The following is a 25,465-nucleotide window of genomic DNA, read 5'->3' on the forward strand; positions in this document are numbered from 1 at the left end:
TTTTAATGCAATAAACACCTTTTATTCTGAAAAACAGTGTCCCTTTAAAGCTGCTACAACGCGTTACAGTAACGAGCCGGCACGACCCGCGGTTACTTAGGCACAAGCGGCCGCGGCACAACGGCAGGTTCATTGGCTGCGGCCAAAACCGTCCCTCCGCTGGGTCGGCCAATAGAGATTCGCTGTACAGGATCCTTATAAACATCTCATATATGAAAGAATTTATTGCCCAATAATAGTCAGGGGGCGGGGGTATAGAAAAAACAAAAACAGCAGCTCTACATTGAGGCCGGTCAGGGCATAAAGAGAAACAAAAAACATTTCAATTTGAAACTTTACAAACCGCGTTTTGACAAAAATCCAAAAATCTTTTACAAAAAGAAGAAACGAAAACGTTTATTCAACTTCCGAGAAATAAAAAAAAATATATATTTATATATATATAATCAATGACAATATGTAACAAAAGATCCCCCCCCCCCCCCAACAACATCTAGTGCAAACATTCAGTCGAGCAACTGGGGGGGAACAAACCCAACATCCAATTGGTGCTTACACTGTATTATTGCAATGGGGTTTTCTTTGGGTGGGTGGGGGGCAGGAGGATTTGGGGTGAAACTCCCCCACTTGTAGCAGCATTAAGTAACAGAGTAAGTAGCACCAGTGCTTGGTTTGGTTAAAACAACGACCGTTTGTACAGGAAACACAACCACCCAGTTTCGAATACTTGAACCAGTGCAGAAACCGGAGGTTGGGGGGGGGGGGAACCAGCTGTTTGAAATGTACATTGGCACTTTCATTTCTGTAAAAGTCCCCATAGGGCAGCTGAGGGGGGGGGCGGGGGTTACAAAATAACTGCTATTATTATTATAAGAACCACGGGCTCCATGTTCAAGCTGTATAATAATACTGCATTTACGGAGGCCACAAAATGGCTTCCTCCATTGACCTTAACCGGATGGGTCGTACCAATAGTCCAGCAGCGCCGTATAGACATATACAGGGGAGGCTCAGTTGGCCAGGCTGCTGTCAAGGCTCTTGCTTCGCTTCTCCAGATACATCTTCTTATAGGCATCGAAGGTAGTCTTAGAATCTTGAGGCTGTCGGGCGGTTTCTTTATCGGTGGAGGAGTCTGGCTGGGGGTTACCTGTATGGGACGAGAGCAAGTCAGTGATTAATTGGTTCCAAAAAAAACTAGATGAAATAGTAGGGAGAGATGGTGCCTATAGTAGCAGTGGGGGGATAATAGCCTCTGGGAAGGGACTGGGGCTGTGGGATAGCAGGTATAGTAGGGAGAGATGGTGCCTATAGTAGCAGTGGGGGGATAATAGCCTCTGGGAAGGGACTGGGGCTGTGGGATAGCAGGTATAGTAGGGAGAGATGGTGCCTATAGTAGCAGTGGGGGGGATAATAGCCTCTGGGAAGGGACTGGGGCTGTGGGATAGCAGGTATAGTAGGGAGAGATGGTGCCTATAGTAGCAGTGGGGGGATAATAGCCTCTGGGAAGGGACTGGGCTGTGGGATAGCAGGTATAGTAGGGAGAGATGGTGCCTATAGTAGCAGTGGGGGGATAATAGCCTCTGGGAAGGGACTGGGGCTGTGGGATAGCAGGTATAGTAGGGAGAGATGGTGCCTATAGTAGCAGTGGGGGGATAATAGCCTCTGGGAAGGGACTGGGGCTGTGGATAGCAGGTATAGTAGGGAGAGATGGTGCCTATAGTAGCAGTGGGATAATAGCCTCTGGGAAGGGACTGGGGCTGTGGGATAGCAGGTATAGTAGGGAGAGATGGTGCCTATAGTAGCAGTGGGGGGATAATAGCCTCTGGGAAGGGACTGGGCTGTGGGATAGCAGGTATAGTAGGGAGAGATGGTGCCTATAGTAACAGTGGGGGGATAATAGCCTCTGGGAAGGGACTGGGGCTGTGGGATAGCAGGTATAGTAGGGAGAGATGGTGCCTATAGTAGCAGTGGGGGGATAATAGCCTCTGGGAAGGGACTGGGGCTGTGGGATAGCAGGTATAGTAGGGAGAGATGGTGCCTATAGTAGCAGTGGGGGGATAATAGCCTCTGGGAAGGGACTGGGGCTGTGGGATAGCAGGTATAGTAGGGAGAGATGGTGCCTATAGTAGCAGTGGGGGATAATAGCCTCTGGGAAGGGACTGGGGCTGTGGGATAGCAGGTATAGTAGGGAGAGATGGTGCCTATAGTAGCAGTGGGGGGATAATAGCCTCTGGGAAGGGACTGGGGCTGTGGGATAGCAGGTATAGTAGGGAGAGATGGTGCCTATAGTAGCCTATATATTAGAGATGTCAAAGGGCATTTGTTTTTATCTCACCCGACTTAAAGCTACTCATTCCCCCCCCCCCCATACAATAAGGGAAATAGTAGGCTCTGCCAAGTAGGAGTTTCATGGAACAATAAACCAGTCAGTTAGTAGCACAATAGTCCCCAGAGAGCAGTCAGTGCATATTAGTGACTGGGCCTGTGTAAACTTAGCAGACCTGTGAGAGTCGATACTGAATTGTTTGCGGTTTGAAAGCCAAAAAGGGACGTATTTGCTGCTACAGATAATGGAAAGGTGCTACTTTATTACCTTCGTACTCCGCACTCTCCAACCTGCGCTTCTTGAATGGAATATCTTTATACCACGCCTCCTTATTGCTTTTGATACCTATGAAAACGACAAAGTTGCAGTGAGTTTCTGACGCATCTAGCGGAGGCATATTTACCCTTTACAAGTTCCGAGGATCATTACCTTCCACTGTGTATTTTTCTTTCACAGTCTTGGACTCTCCCGGTCGTTCCTGCGAGGCTGAAACCCCCTGAAGAAGGTCGGGACACAGTTTGAACTCCAGCATTTTTGGACTTTCGACGCCCTTCTTCAAGCGATGCGAAATGCTTCCCTGGGCAATCGGTGCCGACAACCGTCTCCTTTTATGCGGTTCCGGCGAAGGTCGGACCTCTAACTTGGTCAAGCGGATTCCTTCCCGGGACGGAGGTTCCGCCCCGGCCTCGGCACACGGGGTCAAGTATATTTTTTCTTTGATCGACTGATAGGTCTTCCCAGGGTTATTTTTTTCCAAACTTCGAGTTTTAAGATGTCTCTTTAGAGCGTCTCTTTGTTTGGAGAGTTCCTCACGTTGGGTGCTGGATTTGGTTTTGCTTTTCCGGTGATGACTCCCAGACTTCTCTTTGAGACCTTTAGATGGACTCCTGAACTTTGCCGGAGACCGGTTCTTCGAACTACTGCTACGACTGCCGCTTAACCCTGCCTTGTGCTTCTCTGAAAGAGACTGGCTCTTCTCCGTTCTGGGACATTCGACTGCTCGTGGGGGTTGATGCTCTGGGCGTTTGCTGGGAGTGTCTTTTGCCCTTTTTCTTTGGAAATATTCTTGTAAGGTAAGAACTTTTCTATCTTTCTGGGTGCTTTGTTTATCATTTTGTTCTTTAAGACCGGAGGAGGAATCCTTTCTCTTCTTCTCAGGTCCAGAAGACATCTGGCTAGACTGTTTTCCATCAAGAGACGACCTAGGCCTTTTTAGAGACTTGTCTTGACGAGTCTCGCCAGATGGAGATGCTTTATCTGCACCATAATGGGCGGCATTAAGATCTTTTGAGGTTCTATACTTTGTCTTACAGTCGGAGCTCGATGGACTATCGACTGACCGTGAGCTTCCGGAATCTCTGTGGCTTCGGTCTCTCTCTTTTTGGGATGGACGGCTTTTCAAAAAGTCAGTTTTAACTATGAGTTTATCTGCTCTTTTGGAGGAACTCAGCGATTTTGTTTCGTTCTGCTTGCTCTGTTTCTTCTCCGGGTTCTGCTCGCTCTGTTTCTTCTCTGGGTTCTGCTTGCTCTGTTTCTTCTCCGGGTTCTGCTCGCTCTGTTTCTTCTCCGGGTTCGGAGACTTTGGAGAAAGGTCGTTTTTGGGGCTCCCATCCCTACTTTTCAAGTCAGAAGATTCAGGTTCCGGGGACTTGTTTTCCCGCTTGTGTTGTTGGACCTCCGTCGACAGTCTCATTTTCAAGTCGGCTTTGGATTTAGCGTAGCTCTCTGAAGGATTCTCTTTGATAATAGGAATGGTAGAACTAAGGCCTTGGCTGGAATCCGGCATTGGCGGCACAACTTTTTGGTCATCGGGTACCTTACAAACACATTTCATTGGAGCATTTCCAAAAGAATGATTGAGCCAACTAAACAAGCAGCAAAACATGGTCCGATCCAGTGCTTGTTTGGAATCTATTCCTAGGACGCTCTCGGATTTTTCATCTTTTGGCTTGGGTTCCTCGGATTCTTTAGTCGCGCTTTTATCGGTTTCTTCACAAGCCTCTGGTGGTTCTGTCTTTATAAGGAGCGGTGGAGGAACTTCACACTCTAGGACAGGCATATTTGTGTTTTCAGAAACATCTGCATCCGTAGGAGGCACCGTCTCATCATCTACTTTATTTTGAATTAAAAGTTCAGGCATTTCTTCGGCAGTTGAGCACGCCGCTAAAGTACGTTCTTGCTCGGGAGGCACCCTATAGACTGTAATCAGTGACTGACCATTAGGAGAAGGCACCATCTCCTCAGTCATTTCTTGGTCGACAGGAACAGCCACACTTTCTGCTACAGCGTTTGCCTGGCTGATGGGAACGGATAAAGTCTCCTCTACGTTTTTACTCTGGTCGACCAGGATGGACGCATTCTCCTCTACAGTCATTACTTGGTTAATGGTAGCAGTCACAGTCTCCACTTCGCCGAAGAGTGTAGTCACCTCCCCAGTTACAGTCAATTGTCTGATAGTAGTGGACATTATTTCTTCAAAAGTCTTCCCTTGACAGAAGTCCAAGGACTTTGCCTCGGTTACAGAGCTTGTTGAACCAGCCGGCAAGGACATGCCGTCAACTGCACTGTCTGCCAGACTGTGGTGCACAGATACAGTCTCTGTTACAGCCACTAGGCTCATAGGCTGAGGAACATTCTGGAAAGCAGTCGGCTCTGCTTTGGTTACACTCTTGGCAGCAACGTTAGCAGCATCCTTATCCCCAGGCCTAACATAATTTTTAATGCCAAAAGGGAATTCAGTTAATAACTCGGACAACTGGTCAGAACCACCAGACTGGAATTCTGCAAATGGGGTTCCATCTGACGAGACAGCAGCAATACGGTCAGCTGGGTTGGTCAATGGCTGCAAACAATCAGCTCTTCCCGACGGGACCTCGGCTTTGGTTCCTGGATTTGCTTCCATTTCCGAGTCTGCCAACGATTCAGTCAAGACGGATCTAGAACTAATCTCCTCCTCAGTCGGCTCTTCCTTAACTTCTGCCAACGCAAACCTTCCTTCTGACGGCGAAGAACCATCAAAAATGTGGGCAATCGACGAATCATAGAACGTGTTTCCCTCGGCAAGAGAGCAGACACTTATTATTTGCAAGTCCCCATCGCTATCGTCATGGGTGGCCTCTTCATTAAGGATCTCTATTGTAGGTTCAGCATCAGGATTGCTATTCTGCCCTGGGACGGACAAGTCCTCCAAACCACAGGGTGTTGGAAGGGATATGTTCTTAGTCTCTGGGGTCTCCATATCCGGAATTCCAGGCTTTACAAACTTAAAGTCATTTATGGCTTTAATTTTGTCTAGAAATTCGTTGTTGTTGATCGCGGAAAGGTTTTCCATACTCGTAAAATAAGACATGACCTTTTCCTTGGCGTTGACTGCTAAGCTGTGACCCTCCTCGACTACAGGACACTGTTCATAGTCTTTGGGGGGCTGCTGATCCATAGATCTGCTCAACTTCTCCTGAACTAATGGAGAAACAATGGCGATCTGAGGTTCGGCCCCTTTTACCACGTTAGCAGGCAAGGTGTCTTGCTTCTGGACTGAAGCCTCCATAGCTCCACCTTCCCTTACAACAGGAGCAGAGCAAACTTCATTAGAGGTAGCACCACTGTCGGCTTTTGAAGGAGATAACTTCTGATCTGGCCTCGCCGTTTCTTGTGAAGATATGTTCGGTAATGTGGTTTTCCACAGCGATAAGCACGTTTCTATGGCTTCTAGTGATCCACCTACAATATTGGTGGCATTTGTATTATAGGCAGGGGATAACGTATTGCCAGATTCAGGTCTAGAAAGGGAGCTTTCCTGAGCTACTGAACACCCTGCCACGTTTACATGGGGCTGGTTGGACTCGGTACGCTGCGGAGATCCTGAGGAACGTCCTTTCTGTAACAATGCTAGCATATTGGGGGTGCCATTAAAACCAAGATGATCAACAAAATTTTCCCTGACAGCAGCTCTTTGTTGAGTCAGTGAGGTTCTCAAGGACCTGTTTGGGTCCTGCTTAATGTCAGAACTTTGGGCCTGGCTGGTCACATAATGACCGTGCAAAGAATTCATCTGATCTCCATTAAATACTGAGTAGATGTTTGCAGGCCCGGTTCTCCCTTGATAAACTTGGTGGTTGGAACTTGGCATGTTGGTCAAGGAATTAACACTTTGTGGGAGATTGTTAGACATGGCATTAAAGCTTTGGGAGACACTGTTAGGCAAGGCATTGAAGCCTTGCTGAGGATCATTGATAGCCATGGCGTTGACACCTTGTGAGACACTGTTAGCCTGAGGAACATTGATAGGTAGGCCACCGACACCTTGTGAGACACTGTTAGCCTGAGGAACATTGATGGGTAGGCCACCGACACCTTGTGAGAGGCTGTTAGCCAAGGCATTGACGCCTTGCTGAGGAACATTGTTAGCTGGGGCATTAAAGCCTTGTGGAACACTATTAGCCATGGGATTACCAGTTTGTGGGGCTGTTGGCATGTTAACTCTATTTCCATCTTGCCTCCGGACATACAATGATGCGTTACTACCAACTGGAACAGATGCTGCCTGCAGTGCCATTTGCTGAGTTATTGGACCACTGTTGACTAGTGGTGGTGCCACTGCATTGCTAGAAGCCATCGGAGATCCCACTGCATCTGTGTCTGCAGGTTTACTGTGGACGTCGGCCCTTCCCTGGGCATAAGCAGAACGTAACTGCACGTGTTGGCGTTTAGCTTCTCTTGCAATTTGATATAATTTAAGCTTTGCCGTGAAAAAATCCGCAAGAGCCTCTTTTAAATCCCCATTGGGGTCCATGTAGGCATTGGGCTCACCGCCTTGGCACTGCGGCACGCCGGTGCTCTGCTCAGCTGAATTGGGGACAGACGTCTGGTAATTTGATGACTGGTAGTTGCCACTTTGGTTCGGGTACGGCTGGTCACTTTGCACATTGCTCGCGGGATTAGTATAAGGTGGCGGAACTTGCAAACTTGCTTGGAGACTTTCTAAAGGGCTTTCGGTCAAACTACTTTCTGCTTGGGGGCCATTTTGGATATTTTGCCTGAAGACCATTTGCTGCCCAGGAATACAGTCACTTGGGTTTTTGGTTGCGAGGTTGGAGTGGGCCGGATTGTTCCATCGGAGATGCTGCAGGGATGAATTTTTCAAGTCGTACGCGATCTGGGAAACAGCTTGCCAGTTTGGTTGTTGGAGGGCCTGAACGGGCCGAACATTTTGTGCATTAGCGTACGCCTCGAAGTTTGGTGCCAGCTGCTGGGCCCCCGGCTGAGCATACATGTAGGGCCCATTGCCACTGTAGGATTTATTTGGCCGATTGTTATCATAAGCTTGGGGTGGTACAGCCTGGGGCGGATGTGCTGCTTGCCGAACTGCTTGGGGCTGATGTGCTGCTTGCTGAACTGTTTGGGGCAGATGTGCTGCTTGCTGAACTGATTGGGACGGACGTGGTGTTTGCTGAACTGCTTGGGGCGGATGTGCTGCTTGCCGAACTGCTTGGGGCAGATGTGCTGCTTGCTGAACTGTTTGGGGTGGACGTGGTGGTTGATGAACTGCTTGGGGCAGACGTGGTGCTTGGGGCGGATGTGCTGCTTGCTGAACTGCTTGGGGCGGATGTGCTGCTTGCTGAACTGCTTGGGGCAGACGTGCTGCTTGCTGAACTGCTTGGGGCAGACGTGCTGCTTGCTGAACTGCTTGGGGCAGACGTGCTGCTTGCTGAACTGCTTGGGGCAGACGTGCTGCTTGCTGAACTGCTTGCTGAAGTGAATTGGCAATGTTTTGGGCTCTGTAGTTGGCCGCTTTAAAGTGCGCTGAACTAGGATTTCCTCTGTAGTTCGGGGTCGAAGCAGAAACATTGTACGCCGAGTTATACGGCACTGAAGAGCCTTGGGATTTTGTCAGTAGCCGCGACTGATGGAAAGGGGCCTTCGCCAAAGCCGCCTGCTGGATTTTTAGGATTTCTTCCGAACTCGACGCTTTCAGCAAGTTCTGAATAATCCGCTCTTTGCTCAACACCTGATCCCCACCCCTCGGCCCGTGGCTGAGCGTGGTCTGAGTTTGGCACGCGCCTTGATTTGGCATAGAATGTCCTGCGGACGAGGTGGCCGGTACCAAATACTGTTGGTTCTCTGGATTCACGTGGCAGTTATTGAGGTTTTGTCTGGCCCAGTCCATTCTGCATTGAATTTCTCGATAGTCCTAAGGGTGGAAGAGAAGAACAAAAGTCAATACAAAAATCTAAATTCACTCTACCGGTGCCTAATACTCCCATTGAGTTATACAGGGAACCCGGAGTATCACTCATGTATTATACGGGATAATGTACCCCCTACTGTAAATGATAAGGATATTAGCAGTCACTGAGGGGTTCTGTGCCCCCCATATAAAGGCACAAGGCTGCAGGCTGAGTTATACAGGGAACCCGGAGTATCACTCATGTATTATAAGGGATAATGTACCCCCCTACTGTAAATGATAAGGATATTAGCAGTCACTGAGGGGTTCTGTGCCCATATAAAGGCACAAGGCTGCAGGCTGAGTTATACAGGGAACTCTGAGTATCACTCATGTATTATAAGGGATAATGTACCCCCTACTGTAAATGATAAGGATATTAGCAGTCACTGAGGGGTTCTGTGCCCCCCATATAAAGGCACAAGGCTGCAGGCTGAGTTATACAGGGAACTCTGAGTATCACTCATGTATTATAAGGGATAATGTACCCCCTACTGTAAATGATAAGGATATTAGCAGTCACTGAGGGGTTCTGTGCCCATATAAAGGACAATCTGAAGAAACAGTAGCCAACTGACTAGATGGGACCCCTAGGAAGGGAAATATAGGGGACTGTTATAAACATTAATCTCTCTAATATATTTGTGTAAGTTCTATGGTCCACAAACCCCACTCCCCAAGGCGATATTTGAAGTATATTTAACGTGTGGGAATAAGTTACGGAAGTCACATACAGATTACCAATTTAGCCAGACAGATATATATCCTGTTGGGAAACCTCTCCCCTAAGACGTTCCATATGTTTCCTATAAATCACATTCCAGACCTAAGGAACAATGGGGTATAGGAGGTGGGGGGGGGGGGGGTGAATGGGAAGCCAATTGCACACTTGAAACATGTTAACCCATTCAGGCCTGGGGGTATCACTCATTTTCCCAATAGCCAATATTTAACAGGGACAAAAAAAAAAAAAAAAACTACATTGTACAAAATGTATGTTCGGAGAAGCCACACCCATTCTACACAAGCTAGCCCCGCCCACCCCAGGTAGAACCCCTCTGAGGATTGGCCGATGGGGTTCCCCTGGGAGGCAGAGGCCTGTGTGCGTCTCACGTTACCTGGGAATACGCGGCGCTCGACAACAACAAGATAATTTGTCTTTTTTCTCCGACGTCCGTTCTATTCCTATATTTGCTCTCGTGCCCCCCCGCCCCCGGAATGTCCCATATGGGTGGGGAATGGGAGTAAAGGTGCGTTGCCCCAGGTACTGTACTATCTCCCTATCAGCCAATCACTGGCGTCGTAATAGACATACAATCTATTAATATATATACACAAATAGAGACCCATGTATCTCCCTCTCCAGCTCCCCCCCCCCGCTGGGTGTGTCCCACCTATCAGGCATCAGCAGGGGGCCCCCAATAGCGGATACACTGCTACAATTGTTATCAGCCTGGGAAGGAGGGGCGGAGCCAAGGAAGCCCCCCCCCCCCCCCCGAGCAACCGACAGTCTTGATATAATTTGCACAATAGGTCTGACTCTCCCAGGGACGTACTGGTCAACAAAGGGTTAAGGTGGCGATGTCGCCAAGCGAGCGGATCTTCCCCCGATATCCCCACCTACGGGTGGGAGATATCGGGACCATTTAGGTAAAAAAAATAATAATCCGATCGTTTGGCCCTGGGGCCAGACGATCGGATTATGTGGGCGGCAATGGGGCAGTCGGATCGGGGACCGCATCAACGAGCCAATGCGGTCCCCGATCCGACCAGATTTTCTAACCTGGCCGATCGAGATCTGCCCAATTTCAGGCCAGATATCGGTCGGCCAGGCCGATCTGCTCTCCCCATACACGGGCCGATTAGCTGCCGAATCGGTCCAAGGGACCGATATCGGCAGCTATAGTCGGCCCGTGTATGGCCACCTTTACTGTGAACACACCAATGGGACGATATTTAACCCATCAAACCCCACCAAACAGTGCTATACCGTTGCTAGGGGCATAACATTAGCAACACACAATGTAGCAGTGGTTTTGTTGGCTCTACATTGGCTTAGCTGACTTACCAGGTCTGGGCTAATGCAGAAGAAGGGGGGGGCATACGGCATAGCATTGGCAGTATGTCAGCACCCAGATCAACCCCCTATAAGCACCCACAGCCAACCTGTACCAATGGCCGTACAAGCCTATGGCCTAGAAGCAGGGCTGATCTATAAAAGTGGTTGGGGGGGGGGGGGGGGGAGAGAGAAGCCATACACAGACATATAATCATCTAAACAGCCAATCACAACGACTCTGATGAGCCCCATCCGGAGAGGCATCCCTATCCCTAGAAACAGGCTCGAGCCTTTGGAGAAGCACGTTTAACTTACCCTTTAAAAGTGAAGCTATGCACAAAGGTAAAAAAATAAATTAAAAAACGAAACCAGATTCAGAGAGAAGGGAAAATACTGATATCATTCCTACAAACCCCCCCAATAAAAATCTACTTTCCTTGATGCGGGGACGAAACATTCGTCTCTTGGAACAGGATAAATCTTTTGTGTTCTCCATTTAATCCTGATTTCTCCGCTTATCAGAGGTTAGAAGGGCAGTTTGCACAATTCATATCGTGGCACTAACATCATAAACACGTTCCCTCCCCACTGAGTCTGTCAGCCTCCCTACCCAGCGGCACCCGTCCCCATAGGCACCGGGACACGTGCAGAGAATAAGCCCAGGAGAGGCAGTAATATATATATATATATATATATATATATATATATATATATATATATATATATATATAATGCTCTTTTATACAGATAGCTAGAATCTCAGCCATAAAGCAGGGCAGGACTGCTGCTTACACTGGGGGATCAGATAGGATCTGTGCCACTGTGACAGAATGCTCTGTTATACAGATAGCTAGAATCTCAGCCATAAAGCAGGGCAGGACTGCTGCTTACAATGGGGGGGGATCAGATAGGATCTGTGCCACTGTGACAGAATGCTCTGTTATACAGATAGCTAGAATCTCAGCCATAAAGCAGGGCAGGACTGCTGCTTACAATGGGGGGGATCAGATAGGATCTGTGCCACTGTGACAGAATGCTCTGTTATACAGATAGCTAGAATCTCAGCCATAAAGCAGGGCAGGACTGCTGCTTACAATGGGGGGGATCAGATAGGATCTGTGCCACTGTGACAGAATGCTCTGTTATACAGATAGCTAGAATCTCAGCCATAAAGCAGGGCAGGACTACTGCTTACAATGGGGGGGGGGGGGATAGGATCTGTGCCACTGTGACAGAATGCTCTGTTATACAGATAGCTAGAATCTCAGCCATAAAGCAGGGCAGGACTGCTGCTTACAATGGGGGGGATCAGATAGGATCTGTGCCACTGTGACAGAATGCTCTGTTATACAGATAGCTAGAATCTCAGCCATAAAGCAGGGCAGGACTGCTGCTTACAATGGGGGGGGGGGGGATAGGATCTGTGACACTGTGACAGAATGCTCTGTTATACAGATAGCTAGAATCCCAGCCATAAAGCAGGGCAGGACTGCTGCTTACAATGGGGGATCAGATAGGATCTGTGCCACTGTGACAGAATGCTCTGTTATACAGATAGCTAGAATCTCAGCCATAAAGCAGGGCAGGACTGCTGCTGGGGATCAGATAGACAAAAGGTGACTTGATACTTAGCAGGTGTCCCTTCTCGCTGTAGGGAACAAGGCCGGGCTGGGTGCAGCTGCTAATATCCCTCTTTTAGATGATTTCCCATGAGGGTTTAGAGAAATAATAATAATAATAATAATAATAATAATAATAATAATAATAATAATAAACACGCCTGGAGGCGATTAAGAGAAAGAAAAAAAAACAAAAATTCTGAGACTTCAGACTGAGATTCCGAAACTACAAAACGCAGTTGTACAGACGGATACAATAGACTTCATTACCTGCGGGCTGATTCCATAGCAACGGAGCCTAATTTGGGGATTTATCACTCTATGGCCACCGACTATGTTGAGATTTTGCCTTTCGGCTCTGGATGAACAGAATTTCTACCCTTGTGTTTTGTTTCTGCCATTTTGCCCCACGTACCTGGCTCAATGGGCGGCTGTAGGGGGCACAAAAATCTTTTTGGGGCAGAACAGAGCTTTACAACCCTCCCTAATTCATTCTACTAGATTATCCACTGTAGAAATATAAAACACATAGAATAAAAGATGCCAACTGCAACACGTTACTACCTGCCAGCAATATCCATATGGAACAATATGATGAACTGCACCCCCTAGTGAGCTCCTCTGGGAATGCACCCACCCAAAATAGCCAAGGCAAACAAAATACAATTTAAATTTTCGGAGCTTTGTGGATAACAGATCCCATATATATCCCCTGTTGTAATATATAAGTATATCATAAGGCCCTTTATTAACCATATAATAATAAACCCAATAGGGCTGTTCTGCCCCCAATAAGGGGTAATTATATCTTAGTTGGGTTTAATTAGTAATAAAAAGTAACAGTAACAATAAAACTGGAGCCTCACAGAGCAATAGGGTTTGGTTGCCGGGGTCAGTGACCCCCATTTGAAAGCTGCAAAGAGTCAGAAGAAGGGAAATAATTCAAAAACTATACAAAATAAACAACAAAGACCAATTGAAAAGTTGCTTAGAATAGGCCATTCCATAACCTACCTTAAGGTGATCCTACCCCTTTAAAGAACAAAGCCAAGATCTCAGCACCAAGAACCGGATGCTAAACGGCGCCTCCTAGTGGACTCATCCGAGAATGCACAAACCCAAAATAGCCAAGAAATGATACAAACACTTGGTATTCACAGTCCGTTGGAAAAGACTCACAACATTTTGCCACGTAAATCACAAAAGGCGACAAGTTGTGTATACAAAACAACAAAAGGCACGGAGCCGAGTGCAGCTTCCCCTTTACAAATCAATCGGCTCTTGCGAGTTTCGCCCACGGGTGCCGCCAGCACCTTCCTGTTTCAGTTTCGACTCGTCCACCGCGTCTGGGTCCCGTAGCCCGACGGCCGGCCGCACACGCGTGTATCTTCTACATGCACAATAAACATACACCGTGCACATGTGATACTTTGTTCCTATTCTAAAAGCCCAGATTTATCAAAATGTGAGTTTTAGGGCGAAGACGCATGGAGCCGATTAGTCGCCCCGACTTTTACTCAAGCAGGTCACTGCGACTAATCGCGGCGACTTTTTGCCATAGAGGAAAACGAGCCTCGTTGCGACCAAATTCGTCACGCTGACGGTCGCTGCGACTTTTCCAAAAAGTTGCATGTGTGTCTTCGCCCCTTAGAGCTTAATATGTAAACTCGTCCACGTTCTATTCATTCCTATGGGGTTTTAAGAACCGTATTTATCAATCAGCGAAGTGTAACTTTCACCTATTGATAAATACTTGGGATGCGCCGAATCCGGGTTCGATTCGGGCCGAATCCGGGTTTTTTTTTTTTTTTAAGGATTTGGTTTTGTCCGAATCCACAGGTCCCAGCCGAACTGAACCAGCATATGGAAAGGGTTAAATGGCCAGGGGACTGCAGTGATTTTTAACCCCTTCTGATTCGGTTCGGGATTTGGCAGAACCCGTCAGGGTGGGTTCAGCGGAACCCAAAAAAGAGGGTTCGGTGCACCCGTAATAAATACACTAAGAATAGGAATGAACAGAATGTGGGGGAGTTTTTATGTATTAAGCTTTAAAACTCACATTTCAATAAATCTGCCCCTACGTGGGGGGGCCGGGGGAATATACAGGGGCAGTTTGACCCAGAGCAGGAGGGGGGGGGGGGCCGCGAAGGAATATACAGGGGCAGTTTGACCCAGAGCTGTGGGGGGGGGGGGGGGGGGGGGGGGGGGGGGGAATATACAGGGGCAGTTTGACCCAGAGCTGGAGGGGCAGGGGGGGAATACACAGGGGCAGTTTGACCCAGAGCTGGAGGGGCAGGGGGGGAATACACAGGGGCAGTTTGACCCAGAGCTGGGGGGGGGAATACACAGGGGCAGTTTGACCCAGAGCTGGGGGGGGGAATATACAGGGGCAGTTTGACCCAGAGCTGGGGGGAATATACAGGGGCAGTTTGACCCAGAGCTGGGGGGGGGGAATACACAGGGGCAGTTTGACCCAGAGCTGGGGGGGCAGGGGGGGAATACACAGGGGCAGTTTGACCCAGAGCTGGAGGGGCAGGGGGGGAATACACAGGGGCAGTTTGACCCAGAGCTGGGGGGGGGAATACACAGGGGCAGTTTGACCCAGAGCTGGAGGGGGGGGAATACACAGGGGCAGTTTGACCCAGAGCTGGAGGGGGGGGAATACACAGGGGCAGTTTGACCCAGAGCTGGAGGGGCAGGGGGGGAATACACAGGGGCAGTTTGACCCAGAGCTGGGGGGGGGAGAATATACAGGGGCAGTTTGACCCAGAGCTGGAGGGGCAGGGGGGGAATACACAGGGGCAGTTTGACCCAGAGCTGGGGGGGGGGGGGGGAATATACAGGGGCAGTTTGACCCAGAGCTGGGGGGGGGGGGAATACACAGGGGCAGTTTGACCCAGAGCTGGGGGGGGGAATACACAGGGGCAGTTTGACCCAGAGCTGGGGGGGGGAATACACAGGGGGAGTTTGACCCAGAGCTGGGGGGGGGGGGGAGGATTTAAAGAGAATTCTGCAATGAGATAATGTTAATAAAACAGTTTCAGACCAGGGGAACAAAGTCCAAATAACCCAAAAGGCTCGGGTCAAGGAAAAGCTGATTCCAGAAGAGGAGAAAGTGATTAAAGGGGAAGCAAACCCAACATTGCCAAATAAATATCATCCTAAGTAACTGAAACAGGTATTGGTTTGGCTACAACGGTCTGAAGTCGCTTTGGAAGTCGCACTGCGTCTGTCTGCCCTCCCTGTTGCGACTCGCAATCACCAATGTAGAAGTCGATTGGGCTCTGACGGCTCCACAGGGACAGGTAACGGTTTCCAATGGGGAAGGCGCTTATACACATCGGGCAAAGGATGAATACCGGGAAATCGCTGCACAATCGCAGCCGCAAACCTCGAATCCAGTCGCAGAAGTGGTTGATACTGATAATATCCTTACTGCGGGAGGTTACACGCCCGGGGGTTAGATTCAAACGCGACTCCTCAGAGGGTTTCCCCCGCTGCCGATTCCCCAGCTACTTCCCCTGACTTTCCGCTTGGCACTTACATGCACTCCGGCCGCTGAGACTCTGCGCTCCCTCCCTGAGGCGTGATGCTCCCTCCCGGGTAGCCATGCGATCTACTGGCGCTCTGTCCCCAAGCTCTGTGGAAGCCAAAACTAGAGAGGGGCGGTGTTTAACGAACAACCAATAGGATAGCAACGGAGGTGTGGCGTTTGTGAGAGTTAACCAACCGGACGAACAGCAGGGGACAGGGGCGCGGCTTTATAGTGCTGTAATTCTATTGGGCGGCCGCAGGGACCCGCTACAGACAGCGGGGAGGGAGTGGCCAACTACTAAGCGCGGTTTGTTTTTATTGTTGTGCTAATGTTGGTTGTTAGGGAAGCGTAGAACGGGCGGCCATGTTTTATGAGGGAAAAGTAAGCGTTGCGCTAATACAGTACGAGGGGCGGCCATGTTTTATAAGGGAAAAGTAAGCGTTAGGCTAATACAATAATAGGGGCGGCCATATTTAAGAGTGGCAAAAAAATAAAGTTTTGTAATTGGAATACTGTGCAGCTGAAGTGTCCTGTCATTCTATACATAAGAATTGTTTTCTATGATTCTAGTACCAGACTCAAGTTTTATTTTCTATGCTTTTAAGACTTTCAGTGACTTGTAAGCTCTACGGGGCAGGGACCTCCATCCTCTTGTGCCTTTGACTCAACTTATTGCAGCTGTACCTTGTATTTATTGTTATACTTTCTATATATCTATTATTATCTTAATAACCCCCTGTTTGTATTAATGTATTTTACTGTACAGCGCTGCGTACATAAGTAGTGCTTTATAAATAAAGATATACATACATACTTGTGTTTTGCCAGTGACCCAGGGTGCTACAGGGTGACTCGGGGTGCTACAGGGTGACTCGGGGTGCTACAGGGTGACTCAGGGTGCTACAGGGTGACTTGGTGCTACAGGGTGACTCAGGGTGCTACAGGGTGACTCGGGGTGCTACAGGGTGACCCGGGGTGCTACAGGGTGACTCGGGGTGCTACAGGGTGACCCAGGGTGCTACAGGGTGACCCAGGGTGCTACAGGGTGATCCAGGGTGCTACAGGGTGACCCAGGGTGCTACAGGGTGGCTCAGGGAGCTACAGGGTGACCCAGGGTGCTACAGGGTGACTCAGGGTGACCCAGGGTGACCCAGGGTGCTACAGGGTGACCCGGGGTGCTACAGGGTGACTCAGGGTGCTACAGGGTGACCCAGGGTGCTACAGGGTGACTCGGGGTGCTACAGGGTGACTCGGGGTGCTACAGGCTGACCCAGGGTGCTACAGGGTGACTCGGGGTGCTACAGGGTGACCCAGGGTGCTACAGGGTGACTCAGGGTGCTACAGGGTGACTCGGGGTGCTACAGGCTAACCCAGGGTGCTACAGGGTGACTCGGGGTGCTACAGGGTGACTCGGGGTGCTACAGGGTGACCCGGGGTGCTACAGGGTGACTCGGGGTGCTACAGGGTGACCCAGGGTGCTACAGGGTGACTCAGGGTGCTACAGGGTGACTCAGGGTGCTACAGATAGGAAGGTAGTTAGATTTAGTAAGTAAGTGACACATTTTTGGCAACCTCTCTAGTACCACGTGTGGGTTTGACATAGTAACTTTATTTTGAAATGTAACTCCATGGTGTAACTTCTTTCTGCAAGGCCAGACACCCCATAATAGTTGTTTTCCCCTAGAAGTATCTTTGGGCAGTTGCATATTTTGTAGCCAGTCTTATCTTTTTACTGACACATTGTGTACTTGACGGCCTCAGTACACAGACGGTCTTTGTCTAACCTTATTCTTTTGTTTTCACATGTATACAAATGATATAAAAGCTACGTGCAAACAATAATAAACTGAACAAGTTTGAACTACCCTTGTGGTTGTATTCCGGGCTGACATCAGAAATCACAGGGACCCTCACAACAACATTTTCTGGGCCCCCCTCCCCCAGGGCCCCTCCCATCAGTACAAAGGACACACAGACATAAAAAGTATTAGGGCACCCCTACCACAGTGCCCCCTAATGCTATGCAGGCCAGGGCCCCCCATACACAGTGCCCCCAATTGCCCCATGGACAGTGCCCCCCATAGAAAGTGTCCCCGCCATCAGAAATCACAGGGACCCTCACAACAAAATTTTCTGGGCCCCCCTCCCCCAGGGTCCCTCCCATAAGTACAAAGGACACACATTCATAAAAAGTATAAGGGCCCCCCTACCACAGTGCCCCCTAACGCTATGCAGGCCAGGGCCCCACATAGACAGTGCCTCCAATTGCCCCACATAGACAGTGCCCCCCATTGCCCCATAGACAGTGACCCAATAGACAGTGACCCCCATAGAAAGGGCCCCCTGAATTCGGCGTCTTCTTCTTCTTCAGCAGCAGCAGCTCCAGCAGCGACTCCCATGGCGTTGCACTCGACACGCCCTTACGCCTACTGACGTCACACGTACGCACGGGGCGCAACCAATCAGATGACAGGGTCCGACAGATTAAATGGGGCCCGAGCCAGTCAGAAAACTGTAGCATGGCCGGGCCCCCTTTAAAAGTGAAGATTGGCCGGGCCCGGGACAACTGTCCCCCTATGCACCCCTGATGGCGGCCCTGGTTGTATCCTTGTTCCAGGGCTTGGCTCCCAGAGATCCCTACACGTAGAACAAGCAGTCAGGAACCCAACATACCAGGCTCCTTGTTTTCCTGCCACACACAGGCCAGTGCCCCAATCACGGAAATGTATTTTAATCACACTGTTAAGGGCCTCTGAGCGGGCCCAGGGCAAAGATGTCATTGGTGGATCCCCGAAGCGACCCCAAGATATTTATAAATAGACTGCCCCAAAGCAGGTGAACTTGAATCTATTAGGGCAGGAAATAAAGAAATAGCCTATGGTATAGTGACATAGACATGAGATCAAGAGCGTTGTAAGTAGATAATCGATAATTACAAAAATTATCATTTTATGGGAAAAAAATACCCATAAGTAACTTTTGTTCTAATAAAGACGGGGGTCTGCCATTTCTGGAAGTTGCTTTAGTCATATGTTATAGCAGTTGAAAGGTGTCGGGAACGTATATGGTTAATACTGTATCTGTGCTAAGTTTAACACTAAGACAGGTGTTAATATGTGTTCATATCTATATATTACATTTAGATAGAGTTATGCTATGATTGTGTCAGATGTGTGACATTGAGGTTTAAGCCTGTGCGTCATATGTTGATCAGTTGACAAGTGTTAGAATGCTACCTGTCCATATACCATATACCATATACCATAGAGGTTAGGCTCCTCTTTCTCACCTATAATGGAAAATAACTGTCCATTGCCAAGAATAGATGTAAGCAATTCTTTAGCCTCAAATAAAGACTAAAAAGGTCATAATGATGAGGTGACGAATTGCAGGACTTATAAATACTCTGCCACTTCCAATGCAAAGTCAGACAACCATATCCAATGGCATTCCGGATATGGGGTCTTTCTGTAATTTGGATCTTCATACCTAAAGTCTACTAAAAAATCAATAAAACATTAATTAAACCCAACAGGATTGTTTTGCATCCAATACGGATAATTTATATCTTAGTTGGGATCAATTACAAGGTACTGTTTTATTATTACAGAGAAAAGGGAATCATTTAACCATTAAATAAACCCAATAGGGCTGTTCTGCCCCCAATAAGGGGTAATTATATCTTAGTTGGGATCAAGTACAGGTACTGTTTTATTATTACAGAGAAAAGGGAATCATTTAACCATTAAATAAATCCAATAGGGCTGTTCTGCCCCAATAAGGGGTAATTATATCTTAGTTGGGATCAAGTACAGGTACTGTTTTATTATTACAGAGAAAAGGGAATCATTTAACCATTAAATAAACCCAATAGGGCTGTTCTGCCCCAATAAGGGGTAATTATATCTTAGTTGGGATCAAGTACAGGTACTGTTTTATTATTACAGAGAAAAGGGAATCATTTAACCATTAAATAAACCCAATAGGGCTGTTCTGCCCCCAATAAGGGGTAATTATATCAGTTGGGATCAAGTACAGGTACTGTTTTATTATTACAGAGGAAAGGGAATCATTAACCATGAAATAAACCCAATAGGGCTGTTCTGCCCCAATAAGGGGTAATTATATCTTAGTTGGGATCAAGTACAGGTACTGTTTTATTATTACAGAGAAAAGGGAATCATTTAACCATGAAATAAACCCAATAGGGCTGTTCTGCCCCCGATAAGGGGTAATTTCTGGATTCCTGAGGGTTTATTACTGAATTTTCCTAACAAAAGGTTTGATGGTGGGCCCCCAGTCCTGGTGTGCCCTGTGCAATTGCCCCTTTTTGCCCGTAAAACATCCCTGTCCTTGCTATTGCCATTTTGTTTATAGCCAACCATTTTGCTTTTGCGTTATTATAACTGGTGCCAACTGAACTTTAGATGAGCGAGAGGCAGTCATACTCTGCGCAAACACTTGGCCTTTGTTGGGTTGCTCTCCATCCTCTGAAAGTATAGATATTGGTAATGTGCTTTGCCTCAGGAGTGTGATATTTTGTGCTTTCATCCTCAATGTTACCATCAGGATATTCAGCCAGCACTACACGGTTTACTCTTCCCCCCACTAACTAGGGTCACCACTTACCTGGTAAAAATAATGCTTGATCTTATCAATAGGGAAGAAAGATAAAAATATCGAACTGCTGGTATTGCTTTCCAGAAAAAGGTGGTGACCCTATTGCTAAGGTATATAAATACGTATTACGGCTCCTGAAGGGCTCACAGGTCTGTTATATAAAATAGGGTCTCAGAACAGCAAGGATTAGTCCCCCTCATAACATGGGACTGTGAGTGTGTTCTATGGATTAGTGCAGGGGTCCCCAACCTTTCTTACTCGGGAGCCACAGTCAAATGTAAAAAGACTTGGAGAGGAACACAAGCACCATAAAAGTTCATGGATGTGCCAAATAAGGGCTGTGATTGGCTATTAGGCAGCCTCTATGCACCCTATCAGCTTACAGGGGCTTTATTTGGTAGGAAATCTTGTTTTTATTCAACCAAAACTTGCCCCCAAGTCAGGAATTCAAAAATAACTCCCTGGTTTGGGGGCACTGAGAGCAACATCCAAGGGGTTGGGGAGAAACATGTTACCCCCGAGCCACTGGTTGGGGATCACAGGATTAGTGGGTCAGACTCAGTTTCCCTCACATCACTGGCACTTGAGGACCCTCATGAAATGCTCAATCACAGTAGGAAGCTTCACTGAGTATATCTGGATAATTGTTGAAGGATATTTTCTCTGATTTTTCAGGTTCTTTGTTCTATTTATACATAGGCCTTAACAAAGGAAAGCTTTCCCATACAAGTAAGTCAAGCAGCTGCTATGTTAAGTCCTATATAAGTTAGATATAGGAGCAGGTGCAAGTAATATAATTGAATTGATTTATATATATTATGGTCTGATGTAATTAGCCTTGGGTGTGTGTTTTATGAGGATTGGGGGTCAGGAGAGGGATCTACACAATAGGAGATATGTCAAAGTTCTCTGATGAAGACGTCATCTGACCTGACCTTTAGGCACAATAGAATGTCTTTGGCTAATTTATCCATATTAAAGAACAAAGGGGGTACATATATTTTATCTTATATGTTGCAATATTTAAATGGCATGGGAAATAGATATTATATGTTGTTATTGTCATATAGTCATGATATATATATATATATGTTATTCTATGTCAGTGCTGTCCAACTTCTACGGTGCCGAGGGCCGGAATTTCTCTAGCATACATGGTGGAGGGCCACTAATGGAAGCCAGTTTTGAAACCACACCCACTCCCCTTTTTGAAACCACACCCACTTCAAACCACACCTATTTTATCACAATGGTGGTAGCACAGCAAAATCCCAAATGCTTGGTCCTTACTGTGGGGATATCAACCATCATTCATATGTGAAAGAATTATGTCATATTAAGATATACCCTTAAATTCCATATGCCTCCTCCTCCCCTGTGGATAGCAGAGCAACCCCCAGTACATAATTACACACCTTTGGGACCATTTAATGGCCAACTGCTAACAAACTCCCACAACAAACCCCTGCCAGGTTCACCTCCCACAAGCAGCATAGGGCAAGCAGAGTATGGCACACACAGGCAGCACTCTGCCTGTCCTATGCTGTCTGTGTGTGCCATACTCTGCCTGTCCTACACTGCTTCTTTGTGCCATACTCTGCCTGCCCTACCCTGACTGTGTGTGCCATACTCCGCCTGCCCTACCCTTCCTGTGTGTGCCATACCCTCCCTGACCTATGCTGCCTGTGTGTGCCATACTCTACCTGCCCTATGCTGGCTGTATGTGCCATACTCTGCCTACAGTACCTATGTCTGAGGTGTGAAGAAGTGAACAATGGGAGTGATTACAGTCTGAGCCTGAGGTGTGAACACTGCAGGGGGTGAACAATGCAGGTATTAAAAGGTGTGAAAAACACAGGGGATTACATTTTTAAACAATACAGAGGGATTACAGCCTGAATCTTAGGTGAGAACCATGCAGGGGGGGCAGTTAATCTCAGTACTGATACCATTTAATGCTTACTCAAAGGTAAGCCAGACAGGTGGGGGGCCACACAGAGGGGGGTCGCGGGCCGCCAGTTGTACAGCACTGTTCTATGTAGTTATTATATACTGTATGTAGTGTTTTTGTGAATGTATATGTTAAACTAATTGTATAGTCTTTAGTAATTACAACTGATGCAGAACTGACATTTTGATGATGATGAATGATCCAAAGGCAGATGGCACTTTTATGACAGTTGGATATATTTTGTAAAGCAGTTTATTATTCTTAGAACTGTATATAAACAGGCTCAGATTGGCACCTCTGAAGGACAAAGCCTTTATCTTCTGTTACTGGTCATTTGTAGACTCTGTAAGTTTTGCTTCACTGTTTTTGTTGTTAGAAATAAAGTCTTTTCCTGAGCTATACGGCTTGGTGTTGTGGACTGGGATAGAATTTGATTTATTTGGCCCAGAATTCTACAATTGTCTAAAATTGCTTACATCACAATTATGCTTAAACATCATTATTATTATACTGTACTATACAAAATTGCTTAATTATAGGTTTAATCACTTAATAGGTCAGAACTCATAGTAAGTGGTCCCAAGTCATACTTCCCTTGTTTCTATAAAACTTGCTGCCCCCCCCCCAATTAATTTTCCAGGACTTGATTAATCGCTTCTTAACTAAGGTAACAGTTTCTATTAGCTAGTTAGCAAATAAACCTTAAAGACCTAAGCCCTATAAATGATTATGGCTATAAGTTATATACTAAACTTATTGCACCAGTCTAAAGGCTCAGCATCACTATAGTAGTAATGATCCAAACCTTTAGTTATGTCAGAGGACCTTCCCCCCTTGGATTTTGTTAGAAGTGTCAGTGGCACTGCACGTGCTCGGTGGGCTTAGGGGTCATAGGAAGGTATCAAGCAGGAAATTAGGTTTGCCTTTCATATAAACTGATGCTACAATGTAGATTATTAAATGACAATGCTAATTGCACTTGTTTCGAAGATGATGTGTACTAATATTTTGTTTTATTTGCTAATCAGCCTTACATTGTGACTGTTATATTGTGTATATACAGTATTCTACCTTTTGGAACACAAGAATGTTTTTAAGTCCAGTCTAGTCCTTGCACCTAAGGGACAATGCCTTACCTTTGTGCACTTTTGCCCTCCAATTTCCTGTACGTTATCCACCGACTTAGACTGTAAGCTCTACGGGGCAGGGACCCCCTTCCTACTGTCTCTCTTAACACATGGCACTTAATCTCTGTGCATTTATGCATATTTATTGTATTTAATATAATACAGGTATAGGACCCATTATCCAGAATGCTCGGGACCAAGGGTATTCTGGATAGGTGTCTTTCTGTAATTTGGATCTCCATAATATAAATCTACTAAAAAATCAATTAAACATTAATTAAACCCAATAGGGCTGTTCTGCCCCAATAAGGGGTAATTATATCTTAGTTGGGATCAAGTACAGGTACTGTTTTATTATTACAGAGAAAAGGGAATCATTTAACCATTAAATAAACCCAATAGGACTGTTCTGCCCCCAATAAGGGGTAATTATATCTTAGTTGGGATCAAGTACAGGTACTGTTTTATTATTACAGAGAAAAGGGAATCATTTAACCATTAAATAAACCCAATAAGGCTGTTCTGCCCCCAATAAGGGGTAATTATATCTTAGTTGGGATCAAGTACAGGTACTATTTTATTATTACAGAGAAAAGGGAATCATTTAACCATTAAATAAACCCAATAAGGCTGTTCTGCCCCCAATAAGGGGTAATTATATCTTAGTTGGGATCAAGTACAGGTACTGTTTTATTATTACAGAGAAAAGGGAATCATTTAACCATTAAATAAACCCAATAGGACTGTTCTGCCCCAATAAGGGGTAATTATATCTTAGTTGGGATCAAGTACAGGTACTGTTTTATTATTACAGAGAAAAGGGAATCATTTAACCATGAAATAAACCCAATAGGGCTGTTCTGCCCCAATAAGGGGTAATTATATCTTAGTTGGGATCAAGTACAGGTACTGTTTTATTATTACAGAGAAAAGGGAATCATTTAACCATTAAATAAACCCAATAGGGCTGTTCTGCCCCAATAAGGGGTAATTATATCTTAGTTGGGATCAAGTACAGGTACTGTTTTATTATTACAGAGAAAAGGGAATCATTTAACCATGAAATAAACCCAATAGGGCTGTTCTGCCCCAATAAGGGGTAATTATATCTTAGTTGGGATCAATTACAAGGTACTGTTTAATTATCACAGAGAAAAAGAAAATCAGTTTTAAAATTCTGAATTATTTGATTAATATGGAGTCTATAGGAGATGGGCTTTCCGTAATTCACAGCTTTCTGGATAACGGGAAACCTGTACTTGCCATTTCCGTGTCTCTGAAGGATCTTTAGTTAAACTTTAGTTCTCCTTTAGGGGATATAAACCTGAAGTAAGACCAGGATAAATGTAGTGGCAGTTTCATATTTAATACGCCAGATATATGAACATTGCAACAGTTGCATCCTATTTTCAGTAAAGCTACCCCATATAAACGGTTTGCAAAAACTGCCTCTTATTTCCAGCTATACCCCCAGTATAGGTAGATGAAAACAACTGTATACCAATAGATAGAGCCCAGCAGTAGAATGCATCAGCTGCTCCTTACTTTCCCATATCCCCCCATACATACAGTGGATCGCTACAGCCCCATCTTACCTGTACGTAGAATACACGGAGCTGAAAGTCAGTCTTTGTAAGTTCTCCTTCAGTGGAAGAGATCAGAAACATCTTCCCCATTGCACTGTGGTGAGAAGATAAAGGAGCAAAGACTGTAATTTCAAGTCATCAAGGCTGCAGCCTAATACAAGAGTAGGATAGAGCGCAAGCTCCTCTTCAGAGTAGTGCTTATTTTCCTATCCGAGAGACAGGAGTGTCCTGCTTGTATTTATATCTGCGTTATGCAGCGTCACCCATGGGTAACTGAGGGGCCCCAGATATCCAGCTCTTGTCTTCTCTTTCCATCTTATCTACATCTAGCAGTACTCGCTCAGTCACGCAATGAAAACCCATATCAGGATATCATTCATTACCAGCTTTGATCTCGTAGTCAATTCTCGACAGCA

General features: G+C 46.6%; 1 protein-coding gene across 5 annotated transcripts; it reads right to left on the reverse strand.

The window, feature by feature from the left end:
• resf1 (retroelement silencing factor 1) lies at nucleotides 1–25,236 on the reverse strand. Of its 5 annotated transcripts, none has more exons than XM_031898514.1 (5): nucleotides 25,059–25,236; nucleotides 8,069–8,516; nucleotides 2,756–8,038; nucleotides 2,594–2,671; nucleotides 1–1,147 (listed from the first exon to the last, which is right to left on the reverse strand). In XM_031898514.1, the coding sequence occupies exons 1-5, from the start codon at nucleotides 25,137–25,139 to the stop codon at nucleotides 1,011–1,013; spliced, it is 6,027 nt and encodes a 2,008-aa protein (XP_031754374.1). In that variant the 5' UTR covers nucleotides 25,140–25,236; the 3' UTR covers nucleotides 1–1,010. The 5 variants fall into 5 exon arrangements, with proteins under 5 accessions (XP_031754374.1, XP_031754373.1, XP_031754375.1 ...); XM_031898513.1 differs by having other exon boundaries at nucleotides 2,756–7,903; nucleotides 7,934–8,516; XM_031898515.1 differs by having other exon boundaries at nucleotides 2,756–6,628; nucleotides 6,680–8,516.
• Nucleotides 25,237–25,465: the final 229 nt, after the last annotated feature.

This window comes from Xenopus tropicalis, chromosome 3 (assembly GCF_000004195.4).
Source record: "Xenopus tropicalis strain Nigerian chromosome 3, UCB_Xtro_10.0, whole genome shotgun sequence".
In the NCBI taxonomy this organism is placed as follows: Eukaryota; Metazoa; Chordata; class Amphibia; order Anura; family Pipidae; genus Xenopus; species Xenopus tropicalis.

Bases quoted from the DNA above. Each gene is read 5' to 3' on its own strand.
- resf1 (XM_031898512.1), bottom strand. From the start codon at position 25,139: ATGGGGAAGATGTTTCTGATCTCTTCCACTGAAGGAGAACTTACAAAG. The intron at 2,672-2,755 runs GTAATGATCCTC...TCGTTTTCATAG, and splicing joins AGAAAAATACACAGTGGAAG to GTATCAAAAGCAATAAGGAG. The intron at 1,148-2,593 runs GTAATAAAGTAG...CGTCCCATACAG, and splicing joins GGAGAGTGCGGAGTACGAAG to GTAACCCCCAGCCAGACTCC.